General features: G+C 34.6%; 1 protein-coding gene across 2 annotated transcripts in view; it reads right to left on the bottom strand.

The window, feature by feature from the left end:
- Positions 1–7,262: 7,262 nt before the first annotated feature.
- The window catches only part of LOC140709270 (putative ankyrin repeat domain-containing protein 20A2), a 42,077-nt gene continuing 32,547 nt past the window's right edge, over positions 7,263–16,792 (bottom strand). For both annotated transcript variants that reach the window (XM_073007643.1, XM_073007647.1), the window contains exons 11-14: positions 15,995–16,065; positions 11,917–12,074; positions 10,347–10,527; positions 7,263–9,162 (exon numbers count right to left, since the gene is read on the bottom strand). In XM_073007643.1, coding sequence (XP_072863744.1) covers positions 8,191–9,162; positions 10,347–10,527; positions 11,917–12,074; positions 15,995–16,065 — 1,382 coding nt within the window. In that variant the 3' untranslated portion in view covers positions 7,263–8,190. The remainder of the gene's footprint in view (positions 9,163–10,346; positions 10,528–11,916; positions 12,075–15,994; positions 16,066–16,792) is intronic.

Genomic DNA, 16,792 nt, shown 5'->3' with positions numbered 1-16,792 from the left:
ATCACAGCCGTGTACTACCACACCTGATTCATTTTGTATTTTTAGCAGAGATGGGGTTTCACTGGTCAGACTGGTCTTGAACTCCTGACCTCTAATGATCTACCCACCTTGGTCTCCCAAAGTGCTGGGATTACAAGTGTGAGCCACCACACCTGGCCTAACTACACTTCTTGTAAATAAACTATTCATATTCATATCCATTCTTGTAAATAAACTATCCATGTTGGTATGCTAAGTAAAATAACCTATTACTAAATATAAGCCATAACCCAGAGGTGAGTAACCAAGATAAAAAAGTAAAACACATATGTTTGAAAAAGACACAAAAATACATTTTGATACCCATTGACTGCAGTCTATAAGAAGAAAAAAAAGTACACACAAAAAGCATCAAGGATCATTCAATGTAGAAAAAGAGAAGAAAATATCTTTAGTATCTGTGTTGAGGAGAAAAAGGAAACAGGCAGTTTTAGAAAAAGGGAAAGGGGCAGAGAGATGTGGGATGATTTAAAGACTTTGAAGAAGAGATCTAGAGATCTTTGCTGACATAATGTCAACAAAATGAAAGAGATACAAAACCATGTAGAGAAAGGCAATGTCAGAAAAATGTCGATTAGATTCAAAAACAAACTTAAGTGCTCAGTAAATAAATAGAGAAGTAGCTGTGTTCAGGGCTTCAAAGACATATTCCATTAAAAAAAAAAAAACAAGTGATCAAAACGTGAATGCTCATTTTACTTTTTCTTTAAGTTTTACATATATTTTTATATATATAGGAAATTTATTTATGTAAAATAGAAGTTTTATAACATGTATACTTCATATATACAACGGAGGTACCGTGTAAAATAAGTAAACTTCCACGATATGTTTTATATCTAAAGGAAAAAGAAAGAAGCAGAAACAAAATATAAGCTACATATCAAGATAAATTTTGATGTTAAAAAATGACACAAATAGGTCTTTAAAGAATTTGAATGCAGCAGAGGATACTACAAAGGGAAGAAAAAATGACCACACACAGCAAAAATATCTTCAGAAATCAAAATTCAAGCTAGATAATGAAGAGTGTAGTTGACATTATATGTCCAAGGCTTTGTCATTGTTTTCAAAATCATTAAAGAGTAAGTGGCCAGGGGCGGTGGCTCACGTCACTTTGGGAGGCTGCGGTGGGGAGGTCAGGAGTTCGAGACCAGCCTGTCCAACTTGGAAAAACCCTGTCTCTACTAAAAATACAAAAATCAGCCAGGCATGGTGGCACACACCTGTAATCCCAGCAACTCAGGAGACTGAGGCAGGAGAATTGCTTGGAGGCATAGGTTACAGTGAGCCGAGATCAGGCCTTTGCACTCCAACCTGGGAGACAGAGCCAGACTCTGTCCCCCATCAAAAAAATAATAATAATAATAAAATAAAATAAGTATAATATTTTGGCATCCAAAAAACTTTCACCTTGCCCCAGCAGCTCAGCTGACTCCCGCCCCCACGACGCAGATGCCTATAAAGTTGTGTTGTGAGCTTGTAAAATAGATTTCAAAATAGAATTCGTTTAATTATGAAAATACAGACATAACGTGAATTTGTATCTAGGTTTTAGTCAAGTAAAATTAGAGTTAAATCAATTAATAAATGGTTAACATGTTCTACAATATGAAAAACTTACCCAGTTGCCTCTTGTTCTAATTCATGATTTTTCTCTCTTTCTCGATTCGCATGACATTTCAGTGATGATAGTAACTCATAAAGTTTTCTTAATTCTTCATTTTCTTCTTCAGTCTTAAAAAAAAGTGTTTAAAATTATTTTTGTAAAATCTAGAGACCCTCTTTTATCTCAAATATATTTCTCATAAATGGATGAGTAATACTTATTTAGGCAGGTGTATAAAGTGCATTTTATAAACCTGATGCCAGGAAGGGCAGATTTCAAAAATAGTCACTTTTCTTAATACTGCTAAAAATGATTCATACTTTCATCGTTATCTTTTCCGAAATTTAAACTGCCAACAGTCTTTGTTACAAATGAGGGTTTTTACACATAAAATACTAAGGGTTAGTAAAAAAAAAAAAAAAAAAAAAAAAGAGTAGTTATATATTTACATTTAGTTTTTAAAGATACTCTAGAAATATTGTCATTAATATTTAAGATATTCCAAGTTTTCTTAAATTACGTCTTACTAACACGATTTTTAGAAAACTCTTATCTAGTTCCTGTTACATTTTTCATCCTCATCTGTCTTCAGGCTGAGCTAAATACTGTCATTCTAAGTATTCACCCATAGATTTCAGTTTTTCTCTTTCTCTTAACCACTTCTCTTTAAATAAAGTTTATTTTTTCTATAATGAACAAAAGCACAACCTTTGTCTACTTTTTGTGGTTTTTCTATTACCCTGTTTCTCCCCTTCCATTGGACTCTATGACACATGGTTTCATCCAGAAATCTATTTTTCATCACTTATTGTGTTTTTTATACTGAAATCTGATTTTTAATAATTCCAATAAAACTCCAAGGGTCGTCAAGGACTTTACTCCGCTTTACTCAGCAGCAACTGCGAGCGGTGACCAAACGCTCCCTGTGCTCCTCTGACCCCAATTCATTTCTAAATGCAGCAACCTGTGTTGTTCAGCTCTACTCCTTTCTGGTTTTTGTTTTGTTTAGTTTTTGTTTTTTGTTTTGAGATGGACTCTCCCACTGTCACCCAGGCTGGAGTGCAGTGGCATGATCTCGGCTCACTGCAGCCTCCACCTCCTGGGTTCAAGTGATTCTCCTGCCTCAGCCTCCCTAGTAGCTAGGATTACAGGCATGTGCTACCATACCTGGCTAATTTTTTGTATTTTTAGTAGAGAGGAGATTTCACTATGTTGGCTAGACTGGTCTTGAACTCCTGACCTCATGATCTGCCTGCCTTGGCCTCCCAAAGTGCTGCGATTACAGGCATGAGACACCACACCCGGAGGCTATTTCACTTTTTAAATTCTCTTGGGACTCTGAAAAACCTCAAAACTTTGACCTAGATTCCCTAATCTACATTTCCAGCTCTGACCTTTCTCTTGAGACCTCTTCCTTCTAGTACACATATTATAGACCATATTCTCAACCACACACTCATACGTTGCTACTTGGTGGAGATGACTTTTGTAGATAGTGAATCTTGTCTATTTTACATTGGTTCTTATTGATGCTACTTTGAGTATACTGTTATTTTCTAATCTGAAAGAGGGACTATCTCACTGTTACGATACTGACCAGTATACTTTGTCCTTTTTTTCTTCCTTTCTTCTTTTTTGGACCACTATACACTGTTTTTCTTTGTTTTTCATTTTTTGTTGACATGAAGTCACGCTGTGTCATCCAGGCTGGAGTGCAGTGGTGCCATCTTGGCTTTCTGCAACTTCCACCTCCTGAGTCCAAGTGATTCTCCTGCCTCAGCCTCCCAAGCAGCTGGGGACTACAGGTGCACACCACCACACCTGGCTGATTTTTTTATTTTCAGTAGAGACAGGGTTTCACCATGTTGGCCAGGCTGTTTTTGAACTCTTGACCTCAGGTAACCCACCCACCTTAGCCTCCCAAAGTGTTGGGATTACAGACATGAACCATGGCACCCAGTCCTCATTTTCTTTTATAATGAAAACTTTCCCATGAGAATCAGATTATCAATTGTTTGCCTTTGTTTTCTTTTAAAGAATTTCCTTTTCCATAGAGATGTGGCATGATGAAAGTCTTGTTCTAAAGTTTCTTTCAGGGGGACACTCAACTATATAATTGGCAGCTCCAGTCAAGTAGAGGTCTTCCTGCTTCCCAATTGAGATTCCTCATCTCAAAATGGTATCCACCAAATGTCTTAATCCAGGTAGCCTCTCACTTAGAAATTCATGAAATATGAACCTTCTTGAGAAGTTAGAGGGTATTGATGGAGATGGTTTAAAGCTGCCCCTTATTACATGTTTTACACTCAAGGCAGACATCAAGTGGCTAATAATTCTATGCCTGATGTCTAACTCAATTCTATGGGAATCTATACAGAACGTTTTACTTATGAGACAGAGTCTCGCTCTGTTACCCAGGCTGGAGTGCAGAGGCTTGATCACCACTCACTGCAGTCCCAATATTCCAAGTTCAAGTGACCCTCCTACCACAGCCTCCCATTGTAGCTGGGACTACAGGCATGCACCACCATGCCTCAGTAAGTGTTTAAATTTTTTTTTTTTTTGAGACAGGGTCTCACTATATTGCTCTGGCTGGTCTTAAACTCCTGGGCTCAAGCGATCCTCCTGCCTCAGCCTTCTAAAATGCTAGGATTATTGGCATGAGTCACCTCCCCCAACCAGGTGTTTAAGTGGGGACTAACTTGAAGCCCTTAGAAGAGTACGTGGAACATAGTGAGCTACATAAAATATTTGCTATTGGTATAATAATTCTATCTGTATATCTTAACAAAATTGTGTATGTTAGGCAGGCGGCATGCCAATGGAACTAGTCTCCTATAGCAGCGCTCAATCATTCTTCTCACCACTGAGAGCTGCAGCAAATGGGGGGCATAAAATTTATAACTGACTTTTCTATCTGTATGACTCAGTAGGCAATGACTATGTATGTACTACCATGTAAATAGCGCCTCCTGGAATGAATAGTACGTAACTGACATGACCAGCAGAGACAGGCTAAAGACACTGAGCTGGAAAACCCTAGGCTCTATTGCTAAATCGAGGTTCCTGAATCAGTTCCCTCTGAGCAACTGTTGCTGTGGTGCTGCCTTCACAAGCCGTCTGCTGAGCACTCAGATTGAGGGGCTGTGCTATCGTTCCTCAGACAAGCTGCAGCCAGAACTGGTCAGCTGACAAACTGGTAGCAGTCCAGAAATACAGTTCTGGCTGCGGAGTGAAAAAAGGCCAATTTAGATTCCTTTTCATAGTGAGAAAAACATAAACATGGATTTCAACGATTCTCCTCTATTAGACTCATTGGTTTAGATTTGATATTTAATTGCTAAAAATACATTTAGAATATAAACCTTACTGTGTCAAAGTCTCAAAGAAGAAATAATTGGTATGGTATAAAGTACTTCATTGTATGCTAAAATCTTCTAAGCTAAAATGTTTTCAATTTATGCAAGGATAGGTGGCATACATATTATATATTATTCCCCAATTAAGCACATTTATAATGAGACAAAATTATCTACCATAAAAAAGCCATGTAAAATTAAGGACTAAGTTTTTCTGCACAGACTAGACAACAATTGCTAACACATAAGGTCAATGAGAGTCAGAACAGTCATAGAAAGCTTCATGAAACAAAAAATCGTCTGCCAGGTCTGATGAATGAGGCTAGATGAACAGAAACTGAAAAGGCAGAAAGGATAGCATGAGCAAGACAAGTGCTGAAATCTGCCCAGTTAACTCTGAGGATAAAGTTCAATGGCAGGAAAATAAAAACACATGTCCACATAATAACCTGTAAGTGAATGTTCGCAGCAGCATTTTTCATAATCGCTAAAAAGTGGAAACGAACCTAAAGATCCATCAACTGACGAATGAATGGAAAACCAGTATAGTCATGCAATAGAATATCATTTAACTATAAGAAGAAATAAACTACCAATGTGTGCCAAAACGTGCATGACTTCTGAAAATATTATGCTAAGTGAAAAAGCCAGTCACAAAGGACTACAGATTGTATAACTCTATATATATGAAATACACAGAACAGGCCAACCTGTGGAGACAAAAGTAGATGGTGGTTGCCTATAACAGGGGTAGGTGAAGAGACATGGAGGAAGGTTGCAGTCATGCTTGGGAGATGTGGGGTTGCTTTTCAGGGTGATGAAAATGCTGTGAATATACTAATAATACTGAGTTGCACATTTTAAATGGTTGAACCGTCTGATATGTGAATTATATCAGTGAAACTGTTTTTAAAATCCAATGGCAGGACCAAGATAATTTTATCTCAATTTTTGATGTACATACTATATCAAATCTAAATATTTCTACAGTTTTATAGTATATTTTAAATAAAAGATAAAGAAAATGCCTAACTTTTCAAATAGTTTGTAAATTAACCTAAAATAGTACATTTCAAAGAATAGTATAGTGGCCTTTCTGTACAAGTTAATCTAGAATCTGTGAAATAAATAGACACAGATTCTGTGTTCATTCACAAAAGTGAAGAAATAAGATAATTTTCTGGAACATTCCATTAAACATTCTCCTCTGATTTAATCTGGCGTGCCTCATCAGAGCAACACAAAAATTACTTACAAATACTGTTTAACAGGAGAAAAGTCAATTTTCTGTGAGGAATGATGTATAATTCTCAACCTTTCCAAGGGCATGTGTTGCAAGAGAAAAGGTATATAATGGTTTTTCAAAATGGTAGAATGAAAGTCACAATATAAAAGAAAAGTACATTATAAACATAGTAAAACGGAAATAATTAATTATAATTAAAACACAAAAGCTTCTGCCAAAATTAGTATCCTAAAACATGTTATATAATTCAATCAGCTGCAGAATAACTGTCGACATGTTAAATTTCATACATACTTGACTTTCCACTTGAAATAATTTCTTCTTTGAGGCCTGTGTCTCATCCAAATTAATGTGACAACGTGATGTACCTTCCAGTGGAGACTCTAACATAGTTAATTTTTTAAGGGAATCAGCTACTTCTCGTTGAAGTTGTCTCACAACCACCTGATAAAATATTTTTGTTACTGATTTTATTAATTGCCTTATTATTAAATTATGTTAATACTATTGAACTCTAACGTACCTACTTTGAAAATTATCACCACACACATTAATTCACCTTCTTTTCATCACATGTACACACTTTTATTTATTACTGAATTCAGTGAGGAATGCAGAATGTGTTATCTTCCTGCCTAATTCGTATTCTTACTTACGCAACAGACTCATCCCACCATTCAATCATCTTAGAAGCTCAACTCAACCTCAAAGTTCCTAACATATTCAATCACCTGTTCAAATCCTTCTAACAGATTCCTATCTCAGAATAAAAGTAAAATTCCAATGACCTTTGAGGCCCTACGTAAACAGGCCTCTACCTCCCTCTCTGACTTCAAGCTCCTACAACTCCCTCTGTAATTACTCCATTCCCACTGTATGTGAAGCCTGCCACCCCTCTTTCATTTGAAAATGGGGATCTAATGCCTAACTCACAAATCACAGGCAGCTATAGTATCTTTGTACTGGACAAAGTTATATTCAAATGATAGTCATTGAGCTTTGAAATAAAAATTATGAGATAATTATTAATAAAAATATTCAAAGTAAACTCTAAATACCAGTGGGAAGACTAAACCAAATACGGTTTTGCTAAAATTTACCACATATCCTAAATTATAATTTTATAACAAGTAGGTGCCCTTAAAACATTTTGTGGTCATAAAAATATGTAATTTGATGTATTTTCAGATTTGTTAATATGAATAATAACAAAGCTATACCAACTAAAATATATTAAAAGCTACTTAAAGCAAGGTATGACAAGACACAGCAATGTACTGCAGTTCATCTGGGAAATCTAGAATTAAGTGTCAAAGAAAATCACTTAATTAAATTGTAATTTGAAAAGACTCATTTCAGGTGTAAACATTTCCATTTATACCTTCATCATGGTCTTAACATGTGGCAACATAAAGACATTAAAATTATTATTTAACCAGTACAGGACTATCTACCTGAAAATATAACTCTGTGCCTAATACAATTTTGCAGGTGACACAATGTCTTTTCTCAAAGTAAATCATCTCTCACCTCTACCTTTTATTTCCTAGAAACAAGGTATATTTCTAAGCTGATGGAGTAAACACATTTTGCCTTTTTTGTTTTCTTATTAAAACAGCTTTGTTGAAATATCATTTACATACTATATCTGTTTTAACTTAAGTTAAACGAGTTTTAGTACATTTACTAAGTTGTGCAGCCATCTCTACAATCCAACTTTAGAGCATTTCCATCACTACAAGATCCCTCACGCCCTTTAGCAGTCATTACCAGCTTCCAGCCCCAGCCCTTCGCAAACATTAATCTACTTTATGTCCCTATACGTTTCTCTTTTTTGGATGCTTCACGTAAATGGAATTATACAATATGGTAAACACACTTTTCATCTATTGATTTTTATATTCAACTAGGTTCAACATGTATCCAGAACCAAATGTTTAAATTTTCTTTCTAGAAGTTTGAAAATATTTCTCTTCCTTGATACTTACTACTCTTTCTGCTTTCTCTCTCTCATATCGAAAGAGACTTTCTTTTAAATGATCACAGTCATTCATTAGCTTCTTATTTTTCTCTTCGAGCAGGAGGTCTTTCTTTCCACTCTCAATAGAACCTCTTTGGATCTTAATTACTATCTCTTTATGATCCTCTTTCTGATGAACATCATCTAGTAGCTGTTCAAGCCCCAGATTTTCACGCTGGAGTTGACATCTCCTTTCTTCCACACAGTTCCACTCTCCAGTGGAATTACTCACTTTAGCTTCTGCATTTTGATACCTCTCTTTCATTTCCTTTATTTGCTGCTGGGCTTGGCTTAGGTCGTTTTGTAGAGTTTCGAAAGCCAATGACTTTGTTCTGAGAGTATCTCTTGTCTTACGGAACTTATCTTTTAAGGTATTGAATTTAATTCGCATTTGAGAAAGTTGTTCAGTGAGACACTCATTCTTATCTTCAACTTCGGAGATATCAGAACTCATTTTTTCTTGCACAGAAATGTCTTGTGTGTTCTGTAAAGCAAGTTTTAGGTTTCTTTCTGTTTTCACACTTTCACTATGCTTACTTATAACAGCAGCCAGTCCAGACTGATAAGATTCAATTTCAGCTTCCAGTCTTGCCTTGCTTTCTTTTTCCTTCAGCAGTTCGGAATTGAGCCTTTTATTCTCAGCTTTGAGATCATTCAACTCTTGTGGATCCTGGAATGCTGTTTTTGCTCTTTCCTCAGTGAGTTTTATACGCTTTTCAAGGGCAGCACATCTTTCTTCAACAATTTTAATCTCCTTAAGATATTCATTTTCTTTTTCCAAGTCGTCATTTTTCATTGTGAGTATTTCCTGCCTGAGTATAGCCATATCTCTCTTCAAAATGCATTTTTCATCCATCAGATCTTCCGTTTCTTCATGAGTATGAAAATCCTAAATAAAATAAAAGACAGTTTTAGCTAGTACTCCATATAATAACATATCATGATTACCTCTGAAGCTAAAGAATAACCTGCACAACCGTACACTAAAAAGTTTACTGTCAGTGGATATCCAACAGGAGAAAAAGTTGAAGCAAAACTTTGAACCTTGTAGAGCATAAATTCCAAAAAGTTCAGAAATTTATTTAAAGTCAATGAATTTATAAAAGTAAACACACACACACGCACACATGCACACCAGAGAATTTGTAAGAATATCAGAATTGGAAAAGGCTTTGCCTGAATTACAACAAACCCAAAAGCATAAATTAAAGCATTAACAAATTTGACTAAATTAAAATATATCAAAAAATGCATTTACACTTTGATATCTAACCCTTACACCACCCTATAGTAAGAACCTTAGTTCACACGTATTTGGACAGATAAAATTTCCCAAAGTTATTACAGTTCTGTTTCCCAGATAATATTCTATTGCAATTTGACTCTTTTAACACTTCTATAGTCAGTTCTAAGAATTACATTTACTAAATCATAAATCTAGACATTATACTAGTCACTCCTATATACATTCATTGATGAACTCCTCTAGTTACTGTAATTTTGAAAAAGAAAGGTTAAAAATATAAGCAAGCTACAGGATTTTCCCCAGGCCTTCTGAGTCTATTTCTAGTTCTCCAACAGATCACAGTTACTTCTGTGGTATAATTATATCAATACAAAATAAAATTTGTATTTTAAAACACCAACGGTAAATAAGATAAAATTTATAGAGCTCTTCTTAGAATATCATGAGATTATTTGTGATTGCAATAATTTCTGTTTCTTCTTTATTTTATTTTAGGTACAGTAATCAATATGAAATAGGGAAGTACAAGGAACAATTTTACTGGGAACAACATTTTTATCAATAGGTTATCACTAAGTATACATTATGGCATGTTATTGTTTGCAAAAGCACTTGGTAATAAAATAATATCCTATGTGGATGCCAAGACTTATAATAAATATTAATAATTGTACCTGTAAGTGTCACCATTCATTTTTAAAAGTGAGATAACACTTCTGATTTGTTTTAGACCTATTATAGTATATATTAAATCAAGTGGATATTAAATCAAGTAAAATTGATACATAATGTTTAAAATATAGAATTTTTACCAAAGATTGATTTACCTGATTTGGAGTATTTCTTGCAGTTTTTGGTTTGATCTCTAGTGACTGAACAGTCGGTTCATGTTGTTTTGCTTCAACTTCTTTCTTTTGTTGTTTCTCTTTCCTTTCTAATTCTTCTCTATTTTTTTTGTACAGCATATTAACATTTATTTTTTCTTCATTTTCCTGTTTTAAGGTGCATCTGCAGATAAAGACATTTCTCTTAAAATGCATTTTGTTAAAAAATAAAGAGCTCATCTTGTTATCTACCTCTGCAGACGTTGTTTATCATCCTAATAAAACTTCCATGTTCTGGATTATTTTTCCTTTGCAGCTCTCAGATATTTAATTTCTCACTTCAACATCTTCAAAAGAATGCATATACTTGAAAAGTAGTAAGGAAAGGATATTCCGCTAAAGTTTCTGTTACTAGTCACTCTAGTATATATTATAAAAAAGGATACTGGAGATTATTCAGTAAAGTTACAAGTTCAAAGTTACCTTTTTAAATCACACGATCATAATTACTCCCTTATCAGAAAAGATTGTTTACGATCAACTACATTTTTAAAGTTACTATTTATTGACAAGTGTATAAGTTCACTAGAAATAAATTTTCATCTTTATGAAATATTGCAGGTACCTCTCCAAATGATTGACAGAGTAAGATGGCACCTTCAGCTGTCCCTCATACAAACTATATCTGCAGATGACTGTCAGCCAAAACTAGGCTAAAGAGTCTAACATCTGTTACCCCATATTTTTTATATTACTTTCTAAATACTTTCAATTCACCTTGTTATTACATAGATTTTATATATTTATTAACCTATTGTTCATTATGTGTAATATATAATTAATGTCCTTAATAAGTGTGTGTATGTTTACACAAGTTATGTTTTCCTGTGAAATCTAGTCCCAGAAATGGAGTTGTTGAGTTAAAGGGATGTCAGGTTATTTGAATTTTTGATACAAAGCACTAAGTTGCCCTTCGGAAATAATTTACCAATTTCATATACCAACGATGTACGAGAATGCGTTTTTCCTCACATACGCCAACACTGGTAATTACTTTTTAAATATCAGCATGACTTTTAAAAATATATCTTATTTTATGTTAATTTGCATTTTTCTGATTACCAGGGAGGACTAAATATCCCTGGTAAAAATATAAAACTTGTTAATCATAAGGAATATTAGTCCAAGTTTGCATTAGTTTATAGCACAATGACAATTACCTCCTGTTAAATACTGCTATAGGCAGCCAGGCACGGTGGCTCACTCCTGTAAACCCAGCATTCTGGGAGGCCGAGGTGGGCAGAATATCTGAGGTCAGGAGTTCGAGACCAGCCTGGCTAACAGGGTGAAACCCCAGTTCTACTAAAAATATAAAAAATTAGCCAGGCATGGAGGCACATGCCTGTAATCCCAGCTACTAGGGAGGCTGAGGCAGCAGAGTTGCTTGAACTTGGGAGGCAGAGGTTGCAGTGAGCCGAGATCACACCATTGTACTCCAGCTTGGGAAAGAAGAGAGAAACTCCATCAAAAAAAGAAAAAGAGAAAGAAAAAAAAATCCGTGTCCTAGGCTTACCTATCACGCTCTTCCTTCAGCTTCTTGGGAAACTGCTGAGGATCCATTTCCCCAGTCTTTCTTTGTTGGGGTAATCTGTCAGCAGCAGCTGTGCGATCACATAGATTTTCTGATACTGGTATTTTTTCACTTTTGTTTGTATTATTTCCTTCTTTGACCTTTAATAAAAGTAATATGAATAATAATTGTTATTATTTTATTCAATAAAAATAACTTTTTTCCTGATTTTTTCACTTGATTAAGGTTAAATGTCACCATTTTTATCATAAAAGTATTTTGTGTTTACTTTAATCTTATCATTGTACATAATGATTATAACTATAAGGTACTCATCATTTTATCATTGAAATTTTTGCCAAGTCTGCTTATTTCTGTTTGAGTGAACAGAAAAATTTTACAAAATTTCAAAAAGGCTCTTCTCCATTTTGTGCTTTTATTCCCATCCACTCTTTGCTGCCTGATATAAATTTTTATACTATCTGACTGGCAGAAACAGAGAAATAAAAAGACACAGGCGTAACATATGTCTTCTGTCTTTACCACCTGGATTTTACATGAAATAGCCAGATGAAGAGGATGTGACCTTGTGGGGCTTCAGGAAGAGTAAAGAAGTTTCCCTTTTCTGCACTAAGCTATTCTTTTCCCCACTGCCTTTTATCTCTCTCTTTTTTTTTTTTTTTTCCATTTGAATCCTGGGATATCAAAAAAGTAAACGTGCTCCCTGAAGGATGGGAACCAAAGTTTGCCACAACACAAGAAGCAGAGTGAAACTACTGAGTTTCTAGTGCAGAATTCTGGAAAATGCGATGCTTCCCAGATTTCACATTCGATTACCACAAAAGTTGATAGGTGGAAAGCATATGGTCCAGTTACCAACTTTAGCCCCATTATCTACTGATAATGGGAGTCAAACCAACCAAGACATATTAAATGTTTCATCCACATCTCCTAAGGTGGCATTCACTAGCATTTCATGGCACCAAATAACATGATACAATTCCATATTGCTGAATTACATAAAAAATCAATTTATCAAATTAGTCAGATATATTAAAAGTCTAACTTGAACAAAGCAATTTAATGCCTCAGAGGGTGCAAAAAGCCTCATGTGCTTTTACTTTGAAAGAATAAAATCTCTATCTTTAGAACACAATGTACAGAACTCAACTTCCTACTTAAGAGTCAAAGGTTAAATTTTTGGCTGATAAATTATGCTTCTTATATGATCAAAATCATACATGCCAAAACTTACTATACTTTATTAAACAACATAAGGTCTGATTCAGCAGAAAAATTGGAAAGTGGTGATTTTTAAAAATATGTGGAAGTATATATCTGTTTTCAAAAGTATTTGAAATAACCATGATGGGACTATAAGTTCAAACAGTTTGAGCTAAGCAGATAAACTTGCATGCATGAAAACACATTAAACAGACTCATTTGGCTGGGAATATTCATTGCAACTCTCAAGGTGAGATGTGTTTTTGTGGCTCATCTCAGTCATTGCTTCCCTCCCATTGTATTTCCATTCTATTAATAAATAAACGTAGTTCATCTCTAAATGAATACAGAAAAAAGAATCTAGAATCTAGAGCTTATTTCTTTACCAATTTCTTTATGTTTATCTGGTTCAGAAGGTCTCTTGGTATATGGATGAATTAGTTTCCCAGCCCATATGCCACTTGGAAGACTGAGAGTGAGACTTAGGTTGATTAATGAACAAACATTATGAGAACATTCTCCAGAACCATTATTTAGATAGCAGAACTAATCTACTTTGACACATAATTACATATTTAGATAACCCCACTGTAACTGTACGCATGAGATTTTCTTGAATAGAAAATTTGACTAAATCAAATAATTGATAAAGAGAAAAAAGAGAAGCAGCAAGTGAACCTCTGTCTTTTGGAAGTTGGACTTTCTCTTTCTCTAAAGCCAGGAACTCTACTTGTAACATGCCTATCTCATTCTTAAACCTTGGAATATCTTGCTGTAAGTCTCCTAGCTATATTTTTGGTGTTTTTTTTCACTATGTGGCAGAGAATAACTCACATTTTATAATTCAAGATTCCTGCTTTTGTAGTTGTTAGCACTGGGATTGTCATATGGTGGCTTCTGGAACAAGCACTGTATTGGTTTTCTGTTTTTAGAAGTATCTGTAGCAGCAGAAATACTATAGCTTTCTATCTGAATCATAAGCTTCATTTCTTTGGGGTGGGTAAACCACAAATCAAAAAGACTCTCAGGATCTCTAGATTGAGGCCAATACCTAATGTCTAATTTCCAAATAGTGGTATTCGAGTTTATATTTTTTGCTATTTGCATGTCAAACTCTTAATCATCTTTCATTTCAATCATAATTACTAGGTTCCTTAATTTTTTGGTTTCTGTATCATTAAATATTTTTTCTTCATCTTTTTTAGAAGCAAGCTATGTGTCTGGTTTGTTATCATTTTTATAGTCTGATTTATTTTCATTTAAATGAAACTTAGAAGATGACTGGCAAGTATATTTCAGGGACCTGGTGTGGGAATGGAATGAAAGACATTTTTCATGGGCTTCCTCTGTTCAGGCGCTGCCTGGAATGTCACAGAGTTAGACCCTCCAGATGTATCTTCCTCCTCACAATCATGGACATGACTCATCAGATCAGAGGGCACTCCTTTTTTGTTCATCCCTCTTTAGAGTTACTATGTAGAAGCTCTGCCTCAGGGCAAGCAATACTTTTGGAGTTTTCAAAACTTTCACCAATATTCAGCTTGAACTTGTTTGCAATGAATATTAAAGAAAGTCCTGAATATACAGATAGATTCCCGTTATCACAATTCTCACCCAGTTCTGGTTCTTGAGACCTTTTTTTTGGCAAGTGCAAAATGGAAAACAAATTTGCTTGTTTTGTTTCTCAGTTACTGTCTTTTCTGTTGGAGTGCATGTTTTAAAATTGGCTTTAATCAAGTACAAACAAAGAAATCTTCGAAAATAATTAAAATTTAACTGATACTTAATCTATGTGTCACTACTTTTATATGATGGGATTGTAACTAAAATATGAAAAATAATGTGCCTTGGCTTAACATAGGAGAGAAACACGAACTGGCAAGCTGAACTCTCTGTGTTTGTTTGGACTCAACTTAATTCATTATGTGTTAAATCTACCAGAAATGAATTCAAAGATATGTAGTATTATAAAAGATTCCTCTCTTACAAAGATTTTACCTCAGCATACCAGAAAGAGTGAGCCCCTACAGTGCATGTATATTTCTGAAGATTAACTAGAGACTAGGCAAACACTCAATTATTAAGAGCCAAACTGAACACCACTAACAAAGAGAAGCAAAATTTTAAATTCCAATTCAAATGATATACTATGATAGTGTTATGTATCTAGATAGATTTTCTGCTTATATCCACTTCTAATATATCTTAAGTTCCACTAGTGATAGTGGATGGATTTTTTAAATTGTAAGAATATTTTCTATGTATTTATGTTGAAATAAAGTTATTGTTTGTACCCTGACACCAAAGGTCCCATTCTGCAAGGTAGGATTCTCTTAATAGGCAACTGGGTTGACTTTTATGACCCGAACACAGACACTGAAGTCAACTGGCGACCACAAAACAGAATAAATCTTTAAACTGGACACTGGTGACCAGCAATATAAAACTGCAACGTTTGAACCACTGGCAATGATGACTCCTTTAGCGCTAGTTTAGCTCAGTGGCCATCATGGTTAAATTGTTCATAATTTCGATTTCTTAGTAATGAGACTCAATATTTCATGTTACCTTCTGTATCAAGAGTAAGGTTATAAAAATAAAAGAGCAAGAGAATTCTGAAGATTTCTTGCCTCAATTCCAAGAGTAAAGACAGCTATGAGTTACTAGAGATAGTAAGAATATCTTAAGTTTTGTAACAGGTTAAAATGTTTTAAAAATTGAATATAAAATTATGATCCATTGGATTCTAAAGGTATAGTCTAAAAGGTCATGTCATTTGGTCTATGCTTTGTTACTAAAGCAAAAAAAAAAAAAAAAAGAAAACAATGTTAAACAAGAAACTTAAATTTTTATATACCTGTGGTTGCTTCTTTTCGCTTCTTTCACGCCTTTCTTGCTCTTCCTCTGAAGCCACTAGTAAGGCTTGTTCTGTTGACAAATTCATTGGTTTAGTTTAAATAAACTAAGAACAGTTAGATAAAGACTATAATCTTTATAAAAATAGAGAATAAAATTTCTTTGTATTATATATTTTGAGAGTTTAAATGAAGCTTAATGTTGACTGAAATATTTACTTCTTTAAGAAATACTTCTCATTATCCAAAACTTCAACAAACCCCTTGGGGAGACACTAGGTATCACCAGGTTCAAGCCATACAAAATCTCAGGGTCACTTACAAATTGTTCCACCCAATATAAATAAACAAAGCTGTTGCAAACAAAACAAATTTTGAAATACAGTCAAAATATACAATGTAACACTTTACTATAATTCATAACAGTATCTTTTTAATAACACACTGAGTTGGCAGTTATTAATAATTTGCAAAATTATCATTGTTTACACCTTAATTAGTGTGCACCCCATTTTTTACATCACAAATGTTTTCCCTTGCTATTCTGAAAAATTTATTTTCATCTTTTAAGACTCAGAATGTAGGCTGGCCATAATAGCTCACATCTGTAATCCCAGCACTTTGGAAGGCCACAATGGGAGAACTGCTCAAGGCCAAGAGTTTTAAGGCCAGCCTGGGAACCATAGATAACCTTGACTCTACAAAAAATTAGACAGGTATGTTGATATGTGCCTGCAGTCCCAGCTACTCAAGAAGTTCAGGTGAGAAGATCCCTTGAGCCCGGGAGTTTGAGGTTGCAG

The sequence above is a fragment of the Chlorocebus sabaeus genome, chromosome 2, assembly GCF_047675955.1.
Source record: "Chlorocebus sabaeus isolate Y175 chromosome 2, mChlSab1.0.hap1, whole genome shotgun sequence".
NCBI lineage: Eukaryota > Metazoa > Chordata > Mammalia > Primates > Cercopithecidae > Chlorocebus > Chlorocebus sabaeus.
The sequence above is the reverse complement of the archived record's forward strand: the minus strand, read 5'-3'. Positions and strand labels throughout refer to the sequence as shown.